The sequence below is a fragment of the Hordeum vulgare genome, chromosome 7H (assembly GCF_904849725.1).
Source record: "Hordeum vulgare subsp. vulgare chromosome 7H, MorexV3_pseudomolecules_assembly, whole genome shotgun sequence".
Lineage (NCBI taxonomy): Eukaryota > Viridiplantae > Streptophyta > Magnoliopsida > Poales > Poaceae > Hordeum > Hordeum vulgare.
The window spans coordinates 103,050,036-103,063,796 of record NC_058524.1 but is presented as its reverse complement, the minus strand read 5'-3'; the positions used below and the strand labels follow the sequence as shown (position 1 = coordinate 103,063,796).

Here is a 13,761-nt window from a genome sequence, read left to right as displayed (position 1 = left end):
ATTTCATAATCATAAAAGGCGGCAATTGCTAACATGATTCGGACTGATTTTAGCTTCGCTACGGGAGAGAAAGTCTCTTCGTAGTCGACTCCTTGAATTTGTCGAAAACCCTTTGCGACAAGTCGAGCTTTGTGAACGATTACATTACCGTTTGCATCAGTCTTCTTCTTGAAGATCCATTTATTTTCTATGGCTCGCCGGTCATCGAGCAAGTCCACCAAAGTCCATACTTTGTTCTCATACATGGATCCTATCTCGGATTTCATAGCCTCAGGCCATTTGTTGGAATCCGGGCCCTCCATCGCTTCTTCATAGTTCGAAGGTTCACCATTGTCTAACAACATGATTTCCATCACACAGTTGTCGTACCACTCTGGTGCGGAGCGTGCCCTTGTGGACCTTCGCGGTTCAGTAGTAACTTGATCCGAAGCTTCATGATCATCATCATTAACTTCCTCTTCAGTCGGTGTAGGCGCCACAGGAACAACTTCCCGCGCTGCGCTACTATCCTGTTCGAGAGGGGGTGTAATTACCTCATCAAGTTCTACCTTCCTCCCACTTACTTCTTTCGAGAGAAACTCTTTCTCTAGAAAGGATCCGTTCTTGGCAACAAAGGTTTTACCTTCGTATCTAAGATAGAAGGTATACCCAATAGTTTCCTTAGGGTATCCTATGATACGCATTTCTCCGCTTTGGGTTCGAGCTTTTCTGGTTGAAGTTTCTTCACATAAGCATCGCAGCCCCAAACTTTAAGAAACGACAACTTAGGTTTCTTGCCAAACCATAGTTCATACGGTGTCGTCTCAACGGATTTAGACGGTGCCCTATTTAAAGTGAATGCTGTAGTTTCTAATGCATATCCCCAAAATGATAGCGGTAAGTCGGTAAGAGACATCATAGATCGTACCATATCTAATAAAGTGCGATTACGATGTTCAGACACTCCGTTGCGTTGCGGTGTGCCAGGCGGCGTCAGTTGTGAAACGATTCCACACTTCCTTAGGTGTGTGCCAAACTCGTGACTCAAATATTCTCCTCCACGATCAGATTGTAGACATTTAATTTTTCTGTCACGTTGATTCTCAACCTCACTCTGAAATTCCTTGAACTTTTCAAACGTCTCAGATTTGTGCTTCATCAAGTAGATATACCCATACCTACTCAAATCATCGGTGAGAGTGAGAACATAACGATTGCCACCGCGACCTTCAACGTTCATTGGACCACACACATCAGTATGTATTATTTCCAATAAGTCGGTTGCTCTCTCCATTATTCCTGAGAATGGAGTCTTAGTCATCTTGCCCATGAGGCACGGTTCACATGTGTGAAATGATTCAAAATCAAGAGACTCTAATAGTCCATCAGTATGGAGCTTCTTCATGCGCTTAACGCCGATATGACCAAGGCTGCAGTGCCACAAGTATGTGGGACTATCATTATCAACTTTACATCTTTTGGTACTCACACTATGAATATGTGTAACATCACGATCGAGATTCATCAAGAATAAACCATTCACCAGCGGAGCATGACCATAAAACATATCACTCATATAAATAGAACAACCATTATTCTCTGACTTACATAAGTAGCCGTCTCGCATTAAGCAAGACCCTGATACAATGTTCATGCTTAAAGCTGGTACTAAATAACAATTATTAAGGTTTAAAACTAATCCCGACGGTAGATGTAGAGGTAGCGTGCCGACGGCGATCACATCGACCTTTGAACCATTCCTGACGCGCATCGTCACCTCGTCCTTGGCCAGTCTCCGCTTATTCCGCAGTTCCTGCTTTGAGTTGCAAATGTGAGCAACAACACCGGTATCAAATACCCAGGAGCTACTACGAGCGCTGGTAAGGTACACATCAATAACATGTATATCACATATACCTTTAATGTTGCCGGCCTTCTTGTCCGCTAAGTATTTGGGGCAGTTCCGCTTCCAGTGACCCTTTCCCTTGCAATAGAAGCACTCAGTCTCAGGCTTGGGTCCATTCTTTTTCTTCTTCCCGGCATCTGGCTTACCAGGCGCGGCAACAACTTTGTCGTCTTTCTTGAAGTTCTTCTTACCCTTGCCTTTCTTGAAACTAGTGGTCTTGTTGACCATCAACACTTGATGCTCTTTCTTGATTTCTACTTCTGCAGACTTGAGCATCGAGTACAACTCGGGAATGGTCTTCTCCATCCCCTGCATGTTGTAGTTAAGCACAAAGCCTTTGTAGCTTGGTGGGAGAGACTGGAGGATTCTGTCAATTATAGCATCATCCGGAAGTTTGACTCCAAGTGAAGTCAGACGACCGTGTAACCCAGACATTTTGAGTATGTGCTCACTGACAGACCTGTTCTCCTCCATCTTACAGCTAAAGAACTTGTCGGAGACTTCATATCTCTCGACACAGGCATGATCTTGAAAAACTAGCTTCAGCTCCAGGAACATCTCATATGCCCCGTGTTGCTCAAAACGCCTTTGGAGCCCCGTTTCTAAACTGTATAACATGTCACACCTAACCAAAGAGTAGTCATCACTCCGCGTTTGCCAGACGTTCAGAATGTCCTGGGCTGCTGCGGGAGCGGGAGGGTCACCTAGCGGCGCATCAAGGACATAAGTCTTTTTAGATGCTTCAAGGATGAGCTTCAAGTTGCGAACCCAGTCCGCATAGTTGCTACCATCATCTTTCAGCTTGTTTTTCTCTAGGAATGCGTTGAAATTGAGGTTGACGTTGGCCATCTACAATATTTATAAAGACAACTTTTAGACTAAGTTCATGACAATTAAGTTCATTTAATCAAACTAAGTATGAACTCCTAGTTAAATCGGCATCCCTCTAGTCATCTAAGTGTTACATGATCCATGTTGACTAACTCATGTCCGATCATCACGTGAGACAGACTAGTCACCATGGTGAGCAACTTCATGCTGATCGTATTCAACCATACGACTCATGTTCGACCTTTCGGTCTCTTGTATTCGAGGCCATGTCTGTACATGCTAAGCTCGTCGAGTCAACCTAGGTGTTTTGCGTGTGTAAATCTGGCTTACACCCGTTGTATGCGAACGTTAGAATCTATCACACCCGATCATCACGTGGTGCTTCGAGACAACGAACCTTCACAACGGTGCACACTTAGGGGAATACGTTCTCGAAATTTTAAGAGGGATCATCTTATTATGCTACCGTCGTTCTAAGCAATAAGATGTAAAACATGATAAACATCACAATGCAATCATATAGTGACATGATATGGCCATTATCATCTTCGCCCTTTCAATCTCCATCTTCAGGCATCGCATGATCATCATCGTCACCGGCGTGACACCATGATCTCCATCATCATGATCTCCATCATCGTGTCTCCGTGAAGTCGTCACGCCAACTAATACTATCACTACTACTATAGCTAACCGTTAGCAATGAAGTAAAAGTAGTAAGCACATGGCGTTGCATCTCATACAATAAATTAAGACAACTCCTATGGCTCCTGCCGGTTTTCATACTCATCAACATGCAAGTCGTGAAACCTATTACAATAACATGATCATCTCATACATCATACATGCAACATCACAACTTTGGCCATATCACATCACATGTCAAACCCTGCAAAAACAAGTTAGACGTCCTCTAATTGTTGTTGCAAGTTTTACGTGGCTGATTTGGGTTTCTAGCAAGAACGCCTTCTTACCTACGTGGCAGCCACAACGATGATATGCCAAAGCTATTTACCCTTCATAAGGACCCTTTTCATCAAATCCAATCCGACTAGAGTAGGAGAGACAGACACCCGCTAGCCACATTTATGCACGGTGTGCATGTTTGTCGGTGGAACCAGTCTCACGTAAGCGTACCTGTAAAGTCGGTCCGGGCCGCTTCATCCCACAATACCGCCGGAAAAGAATAAGACTAGTAGCGGCAAGCAAATTGACAAATCATCGCCCACAACTTTTGTGTTCTACTCGTGCATAGAATCTACGCATAGAAAACCTGGCTCCGATACCACTGTTGGGTAACGTAGCATAAATTCAAAATTTTCCTACGCATATTCAGATCTTCCTATGGAGAGACCAGCAACGAGAGAGGGGTAAGAGCATCTCCATACCTTTGAAGATCGCTAAACGGAAGCGTTGCTAGAACGCGGTTGTTGGAGTCGTACTCGTAGCGATTCCGATCTAGTGCCGAACTACGACACCTCCGCGTTCAACACACGTGCAGCCCGGTGACGTCTCCCGCACCTTGATCCAGCAAGGAGGAGGGAGAGGTTGGGGAAGAACTCCAGCAGCACGACGACGTGGTGTCGATGGAGAGACGAGGTCTCCCGGCAGGGCTTCGCCAAGCACCGGCAGAGAGGAGGAGGAAGAAGGGCAGGGCTGCGCCGAGGGAGAGGCAAAAGTCTAATCTCCAATGGCCCAAAAGTGCCCACTATATATAGGGGGAGGGGAGAGGGGGTGCCACCCCTAGGGTTCCCACCCTAGGTGGTGCGGCAGCCCCCCCAGATGGGAGGTGCGGCGGTCAGAGGGGGGAGGAGGGGGTGGCGCACCACCTGGTGGGCCTTAGGCCCACCTGGCTTAGGGGTTTGCCCCCCCCTTTTCTCTCCCGTGCGCATTGGGCTGAGTGGGGAGGCGCACCAGCCCACCTAGGGGCTGGTTCCCACCCCCACTTGGCCCACCTTACCTCCCGGGGTCGTTGCCCCCTTCGATGGTCCCGGTGGTCCCGGTACGTTACCGGTGATGCCCGAAACACTTCCACGTAAAACTTGCAACAACAATTTATCCCGCTTAATTACGGGGGTTACTGTAGCTTAATTTGGGATGTCGCAGTTGGCCACTAAGGGGAAACCCTAGGGCACCCTCCCCTCTCCCTTCCCCTATATATAGATATATAGAGAGAGGTAGAGAGAGGGTAGCCACACGACAATCTTGCCACGGCGCTGCACCTCCTCTCCCTCGTAGTTTCTCTCCTCCAAAACCCCACGACAAAGCCCTGCTGAGCTGTCACCACCAACACCTCACCACGTCGTCGTGCTGCCGGAGGACTCGGGCTGCTACTTCACCATCGCTCGCTGGATCGAGGAGGTGAAGGCGTCACCAAGTTGTACGTGCGTTGGATGCGGAGGTGTCGTCCGTTCGGCACTTGATCGGGAGATCACGGGACGGTTCGTGATTGGATCGCGAAGACGTACCACTACATCAACTGCGTTCTTGCCATGGATACGTAGATTCAATCTCTCCTCTCGTAGATGGTCATCGCCATGGATAGATCGTGTTTGCACATAGGATTTTTTTTTGTTTCCCATGCAACATTCCCCGACAGTACATGCAGCCACCACCTGGGTATTCTATTCCTGATGGCATGGTATGTCGTCTCCGTCGCTCTCTCTATGGCCTTAAGCATGCCCCCCGCGTCTGGTTTGAGCGTTTTGCCTCTGTGGTGACTGCCGCTAGTTTTTCACCAAGTGCTCATGATTCGACATTGTTTGTCCACCTTTCTCCTCATGGCCGGACTCTTCTTCTTCTCTATGTTGATGACATGATCATCACTGGTGACGACCCCGAGTATATTGCCTTTGTCAAGGCCCGTCTTAGTGAGCAGTTTCTTATTTCCGATCTTGGACCTCTCTGCTGCTTTCTTGGGATTGAAGTCTCTTCTACCTCCGATGGCTCTTTTATATCCCAGGAAAAGTATATCCAGGATCTTCTTGCTCGTGCTGCTCTTACTGACGAGCGCATTGTTGAGACTCCCATGGAGCTCAGTGTTCACCTCCGTGATACTGATGGTGACCCCCTGCCTGATCTGACGCGTTATCGACATCTTGTTGGCAGTCTTGTCTATCTAACTGTCACTCGTCCAGATATCTCTTATCCGGTTCATATTCTGAGTCAGTTGGTCTTCACTCCCATCTAGGTTCACTATAGTCACCTCCTTCGTGTTCTCCAATATCTTCGGGGCACGATCTCCCACCGTCTATTTTTTCCTCGTCCAGTTATTTACAGCTTCAGGCCTATTCGGATGTTACATGGGCTAGTGATCCCTTAGATCGCCGTCCACTTTCTGCTTATTGTGTTTTTCTTGGTGATTCTCTCATTACGTGGAAGACAAAGAAACAGACTATAGTTTCTTGTTCGAGTGCACATGCTGAGTTACGAGCTATGACTCTTTTGACGGGAAAGGTGACTTGGTTACGATGGTTACTTCAGGATTTTGGTGTTTCTGTCACTACACCTACTCTGCTATTATGTGACAGTACATGTGCTATTAACATTGCGCGCGATCCTATGAAGCATGAGCTCACCAAGCAAATTGGTGTTGATGCTTTTTATGTGTGTGCTGGTGTGCAGGATCAGGTTATTGCTCTTCAATATGTGCCTTCCGAGTTACAGTTGACGGATTTTCTGATGAAGGCCCAGACTAGAGCGCAGCATGGCTTTTATCTCTCCAAACTCAGTGTTGTTAATCCACCATAAGTTTGAGGGCGGATGTTAGAGTACTATATCTATAGCCATGTAACCTTTCGTCTTTACCCTATTGTATAAGGGGTTTACTGCATATTCACTATTGTATAAGGGATTTACTGCATATTCCACTATTGTATAAGGGGTTTACTGCATGTTCCACACATGTACACGTATACATACTGGCCTATGGCCTCCTGAAAATACAAGTTCCATATTTTCTAACATTATCTACTCCCTCTATACCTAAATACTTGTAATTAGGAACAATTAGACTAATTCTCCCCAACTACAAGTATTTAGGTATATAAAGAGAGTATTTGACTATATGCATCTCTTCCACATGGTTCAAAAAAAAAAACTACTCATGCACTTTTGCTTAGGCAGCAGTTTTTTTTTTTTTTTTGCAATCTAAGTTGACTCCAGCCCGTAGTCGCACCATGTTTCACTTGTGCTTGCACGTCTGAGAAAAGGGCATGATTCATGACATGTATATAGAACATGTTATTCTATTCAAGTAGTGATAATTTACGTCTCATGATTTTAAATTTTAAACTTCTGTCAGGGTTTTGTGCCAACATTTTTAATCCTTCTTTCTTATGTTTTTTTATCTGGTCATTTTTAGGCCATCCTAGTCAACCCATCTTGGTTGCTGAAAGATTTTATAGGAGTAGCATATATTATGAGCTGGTCCATTAAGAAAGAACTTTGACCAGTCAAGTAAACACCCAACCTTGCTTTACAAAGGTAAACGTCCACTTTCCATAAAATGTACCTTCAGTAGATGCAAATCATAAAGTTAACAAAAAATGACTGAAATTTCATAATCTGAAGCAACTGTTTCAGTTGACAGGCCCCAGCCATCAAGGATTCACATAGGCATATGGCATATCAAAAGTGAGGTGCAGAGGTATTGCTTGTACAAGTTGGAAACATAAGAACAAGAGCTGGTAAGAAATTTCAATAGTATTTCTGTCAAAATCATCGGTTGAGGAAATTCGAAACGAGAATGGAGATCGTCCTCATAGCAGCAGCATGACACTGCAAGTCTGCACTTTGGTGATACACAATGTATAGACACACAAAATAGCAGCATTGCAAACTTTGTCCTTTGGTACGAACTTACAATATGTACAGCTCGTATACTACAACATTACCCATTGAAAAGGAATGGGAACAAAATGTACAGCAAGTTGACACTTGAGAACATGACTCACCAAATGATGGACGAAACCACAATTGATATGGCATAATCCAATCGCAGAAAGCCAGAAGCCTGAGTTGACAAACGATAGATTCTCTGAACTCTGAACAGAAATAATGTATAGTTGTTTTTCCTTCGGTCAGATACAGATAATATACTCGCGGTAACAATGCTGTTCCCAGCCAGGACCTATCAAAAATATGGAAGCAGCAACACCTTAGCTCAGATGCAAAATTTAGTCCCTGATCTACCGAACAATCCAAATCCAACGCAATGTCAAGCTGATCAGGGCTGTCAGTAAATTGAATTTGATCCCAAACAGCTGTGCTGGAACCATATTTAGAATGCACGGTTGTTGTTCAGCTTAAAGTGAGAATTCTGTCACCCAATCTCTAAGTTGGTTCCAGTGGTTCTTCATGTCGAGGTATCGGTCAAAGAGCCAAAACAAGCTCTGGCGCATAATACCGTTACAGGCACAAGAAACTTCCAAAATGTCTCAATTATCTGTTCTGCACATACACTCTGGACAACGCGGATGTCTGAATATGCTCCTAGCAATTGGTCTCTCATGGACCTGCTTAGTTTGTTGTATGAGTTTGTTTACTCTAGTTTCAAATTCCTTCCACTCTATTGTGGCATTCTTCACAAGTATGCTGGCTAGTCGACGCTTATTTGGTCTTAACGTGGGAAGATCCCCACCACCATAGTACATGCGGTATCCTTGAACAAGAGAAGAAAACTGGCTGCCTGGGTCAGTCATAGCAAATGCATCAGCTGACGCACATGCAATAAAGTCCAGAGCTGCCAACTGCAAATGGCAAGAACAAAAAGAAATTATTTCACCAAGTAAAATTAGAATGCATAATGTGCTAGAAATTGATATATTCCTTATCATGTATGCTATTCTAGTGATTCAAATTTGAACTTGCGCTTCTCACAAGAGTCGCCTTTAGAACGGAACTGGTAAAGCAAAAGTTAAGCTGCCCACATGAGCCACCTTTACAGTGGAGCACATTAAATTAGAACATTCCTGGTGTTGCACATGCAATCCTGTATACATTTTAATCAAATTGTAGGCTATATCTAATAAACTCGTTTGTTATGGTCTGTAGTCCAGACCCATCTGAGGTTTGAAGCCTTCAAGAAGCATCTTAACTTATTTATGATTTACATCCATATTTACATATTGTTCTACTTATATACGGAATCAAATAAAACATCTTATAAAGAGTTACCTGTGACGAGAAGTTTCTGAATGGTTCAAGCTCCGACGGGGATAGAAGTGTTTCTTTAGTTACTAAAGCAGGATACAGACGACTTATGGCAGCCATCCTATGCCTCCCTCCATAAATTTCAGCACCTGCAATGTATATACTAGTGCCGCGCTTGAAACCAATAGCAGCGAGCATAAGCACAGCTTCTTCAGGTGCAAGGGGGCATTTCCCTTCCGATCGCAAAAAAGCAGCAGAGGGCAACCTGAAATAATAAGTGGACTTTCAGAAACAGATTATTTTTTCCAAAACATACACTCCCTCCATTCCACAATGTAGTGCGTCCATACATTTAACCAAGGAGACCGATTGCGGCGGGAGCAAAAATTATTTTTGCTCGCACCGCAATCGGTCTCGTTGGTTAACTGTATGGTCAAACTTAGATCTTGGGAAGCGCGGGCGCACTACATTGTGGAATTGAGGGAGTATTTGATTGGATAGCCTTTGATTTGGATGAAACATTTTTCAACATTAGATATACAAAAAGGATCATTTCACTGTCATGAATGCCCAAAACGAGCATCAAAAAGTAACCTGGAAATGAAAGCATAGGATGGCATACATACTTTGTTGTCCTCTTGATTTCTGTCAGAGCGGGAAAATGAATTTGACGATACATCTCTAATTCCTCTTCCTCATCTTTCCCACCACCAAAGTAACACATTGAGTATGCAACCATATCAATCTCAAATCTGAGATGAACTGCTAGATATTTGGATGACTCGTTCCTGTTCCCACTGTGGATGGATTTCCCAGCAAAATGACCTAAAAGATTATCTTGCAAAGGCGACAAATGGGGCATGTGGCCGTGCAATCTCTTTACGAGTAATGCACCCGTTTCTTGTATTTTGTGTACAAAACGAAGAGCATGAAAGTTACATCTGCATCGCAATCTCTGTAGAACAATTGGCATATACATAGTTAGAACATGCGTTCAAATTATTATTTCTCACCAACACAATGAAATTCTAATGCTTTATCCGTTTTTCATGTATGTAATTTTAATATGTGGCTACATCAGGAACAGGGAAATAAGAAACCTAGCAAACAAACATAGTTGTAGTTTCTTTATTGTATCTCACTCAATACATGAGTTGGAACTCCTGTCATAGCTCTAGTATGCGTTTCGTAAGAACACACTGTCCACTAGCAGTATTTACGCAACCTAGACTAACAATGTTTGAAGAGACCCATGAAATTTAACACGCATATGGCTTTGCAGGTAAATGGAAACAATCAATAGAAAATGGCAATACCTGAAGTTGAAAAGGTATCGGGTCAAAAGATAAGCGGTTGCCAAATCCTACAAAGTGGACAACTCTGTTCTTCAGTAAAATTGGTAGTATCTTTTTAACATATATACTTGGCTTTGCCTCTTTCATGACATCCGTATCATTAACCTACAGAAGAATAAGAGTTGGGCAATACAAAATAAGCATCAAAACCATTTTTTCACCTCTAGAGCTTTCTGCAAATTTGAGATTACTTACAAGGCTACCGATCGCCTCCAAGTCTAGCGATTGCAACTCCAAAGGAAGCTCCTTCACAATCCGAATATCAGGTTTCAAATATTTGATAAAATAATCCTCCTGATATATATCTCGAAACTGGCTACGATATTGAATTTAATTGACACTTTAGAACATAATAGAATTATTCAATCACTGACACAAGCTATCAACGCATAAGACTGAGATGAACTTATTTTGTATGAAAATGTTGAAATATACCTTTTGTCCAGCCAAACATTACTGTACAAGAACTTTGGAATGACAAGAGTTGCGTTGAGCAACCGGGATATAGTAACGGCATTACAGATCTGTTAAAAGATAAACCAGAATGCATTTAAACTGATGAAATAAGTTTGAGTGGCAGTTAAGAAATAAGCTTGAACTGCAGTTTCCTTCAAGATTTTCTTAATTAGGCCAGCAAAATTGAAACATGTTTCAAATTGCATAAGACAAAAACATGTTTACAATCCTCTTGCTCCAACTTGCTGTCAAGTGAGAGTCTTCTGGGATTCATGGTAGGCTTGTGGGATTCATGGTAGGGATGTTTGTCATCCTTGGCCTTTGACATCATATTTATGGCAAACCTTTTTATAAAGAGTATACAGATTCAACACAGAACATACTACATGGTCTGGATAAGTCATAACTTGCTTTAAAAAAATGAAATGCATTAAATTTATGACCCCCTAAAATGAAGGAAAGTGTGATATTGATTACAATTATTCAGGTAATGAACAATCCAGTCTCATATGATGTTAGAACTCAAGTAAACCACCATCCTTCAAGCCATCAAGGAATGAAGGAAACAGAGTCTTTTTCTCATAGTCAATTTGCATGTAACAACCACAGACCTCTTCTGCACTATAACCTTGAGGAATAAATAGAGCACACCTGATGTTACACAAGTTAGGACTACTCACCGCTACCCTTTGCTGGTTTATTCCACCATTTGCACTGATGATGATGTAACCATTGGCTCCCTCTGTAGTTAACAAACAGGAGGCGCATTAAAAAAACAGAGTGATAAAACAAAAAGTGGGGAGAAAGAAAAGAAAAAAAATCGTTGATAGCGTGTGAGTAAGTGCAAAACAGCAACAGTAATGCTTACCTGATGAACTGACATTGCCTGATGCTTCCCGATCCCTTTGGTCAGAGCAAGGTTTCCACAGAGTAGCATTTATTGGCTCTTTCCATAAGTCCTTGGGTTCTGGCCTACTCTCTGCCTAGGTAATTAACATACACATTACAAAAGAAAACTTTTCATGAACATGTGATCCAACTTTGAACTTGGGATGAACACATAGTTGAGTTTCTGAATGCTTTGCTACCTCTGCCAAAGCATGGGCTGCCAAAGCGAGCAGGCGGGTGAGCATGACCTGGTGAGGCCTCTTCCCCTTCTCAGCAGCATTCACCTCTTCCTTGAAACATTTGAACAACAAAATCATTCCTCAGAAGTGTTATATTATATCCAACAGCATACATGTCTATCTTCTTTATAAAGAAAAAGAAAGTAGCTTTCATTTCCTCAAGCTCGATGCACCTTACATGGCGTCCCATAATGACATTGTCTGAAAAATAATAATGTATGCCAGTACTGGAAATACGGGGGGTGTATTGACTAGTCCCAGGATTGGAGTACTCCCAGTGTTCCAAAGCAGAGAAAAATCCTCTAAAGGTCATGAAAATTTCTGAAAATAACAAAATATCAACATCGACACAGCATGCACCTGCAATAACATAAATTCAAAACCAAATTCGGCCGACACATTGATAAACGAAAAGAACGAATCTTGCTGTGAATAATGTATGATCCAAATTGGGTGAATAATAGCCCATAGACACTACTGACAGCAGGATTGTTTTATCTTTCTGGATGTGTAGTTCGAATTTAGATTTGAAATTTCTGACGTTGTAGATGCACATCATGAAAATGTTCTCAATTATTCTCCATACATTTCCATGACCTCAAGTTGTCAGATTTCTGAGCTCGGTAGTACTAAAGCAAGTTGACGTAGTAGATGTACAACTACGAAGTCTTAGTCGGAGAACAGAACATTAATTTTGAAGCTCATGAAACTAGTAGCTTAACATTGCGATGCACTGCATTTTGCTATTTTGCACTCTTTCAAGTCCGCCGGCTAAAAAGACTCTTAACCAAGCCAGATTGCGGTATGCACTGGCAACGAGCCATGTTTTCAGTCCCCTAGAAGCAAGCATAACCCAGGGATCGAAGCCACGAAGCACTCAAAAAAGCACCGGCAGGCATTACCAGGGTGGAGAGCGAGGCGTTGGCGGCGGCAGCGGCGCGGGGCGGGTGGCGGCGGAGGCGGAAGTGCGGGCGCGTGGCGGGGTCCTGGAGGCGGGAGAACATCCACCAGTTCATGAGGAAGAAGAAGGCGACGAGGGCGCCCCAGCAGAGCAGCCCGCGCGGGCGGCGCCACGCCCTGCGCCGCCGCCGAGCCCGCAGCACGGAGGCGGCCGGGGAGCTCGCGGAGGCCGGCGGCGGGAGCAGCTGCGGCAGCGACGGCGACGCCGCCTCCGGCATCGCGGGCGGCGCTCGGATTTGGATCTCGGGCGCGCGCGCGGGGAGGCAGGGGATTTGGTGGGAGTGGGAATCGAGCGAGCTGCGTGGGCGTGGGCGTGGGTGGGAGTGGGGATGATCGGCGTGGGTTTAGCGGAGTGCGGCTGCTCTTGATTGCGAGCTTAGTTTAATTGATGGAAAGTGCGTTGCACGCTGGAGTTTGTGCAGATCGGAGGAGGGAGGGATGGAAAGTTGGTTAGCTGTAGGCGTGGCACGGAAGGAAGGAAGCTATGCTGTGTGGACGGTCACGTGACGTGAGCGTGTTTATCCTTATTATAGTACTTCCTCCGTCTCAAAATTCTTGTCTTAGGTTTGTTTAAAAATGGATGTACCAAAATACTAAAACGTGACTAGATACATTCATATCTAGACAAATCTAAGACAATAATTTTGGGACGGAGGGAGTACTATTTTTGCACGGGGCTTCATCCATGGTTCTCGTTTGAATTGAAATTTTAAGAGTAACTTCAACGCGAACGGGGTTTCATCCATGATTTTTGTTTGAATTGAAATTTTAAGAGTAACTTCAGTGAGTTGAACTCGTTTCGTCCGCACGTGTTTGTTTGTATCAAAACGGACATAAAGTCGATCGAACAGATCGATTCAAATGAACGCGCATCCGCTTTTCGTTTGCCTCACGACCCATTTCTGGTCTAAATTTAGGTCTTATTTGCGTCGGTCCGTACACGAGGCGTACGCGCGCGACGCCCGCCTACTCCCCTGGCCCACCAGCCAGTGGC

General features: G+C 44.1%; 1 protein-coding gene across 3 annotated transcripts; it reads right to left on the bottom strand.

Annotated features, from left to right (window-relative positions):
• Positions 1-7,405: 7,405 nt before the first annotated feature.
• Positions 7,406-13,230, bottom strand: LOC123410016 (O-fucosyltransferase 15-like). 3 transcript variants are annotated; one of them, XM_045102884.1, is made up of 10 exons: positions 12,710-13,230; positions 11,769-11,858; positions 11,549-11,663; positions 11,361-11,422; positions 10,660-10,748; positions 10,420-10,540; positions 10,186-10,329; positions 9,496-9,824; positions 8,894-9,134; positions 7,406-8,466 (listed from the first exon to the last, which is right to left on the bottom strand). In XM_045102884.1, exons 1-10 carry the CDS (start codon positions 12,983-12,985, stop codon positions 8,155-8,157), a joined length of 1,779 nt encoding a protein of 592 aa, XP_044958819.1. In that variant the 5' UTR covers positions 12,986-13,230; the 3' UTR covers positions 7,406-8,154. The 3 variants fall into 3 exon arrangements, with proteins under 3 accessions (XP_044958819.1, XP_044958820.1, XP_044958821.1); XM_045102885.1 differs by lacking the exon at positions 12,710-13,230 and adding an exon at positions 11,986-12,687; XM_045102886.1 differs by lacking the exon at positions 12,710-13,230 and adding an exon at positions 11,981-12,686.
• Between the last annotated feature and the right edge of the window lie 531 nt (positions 13,231-13,761).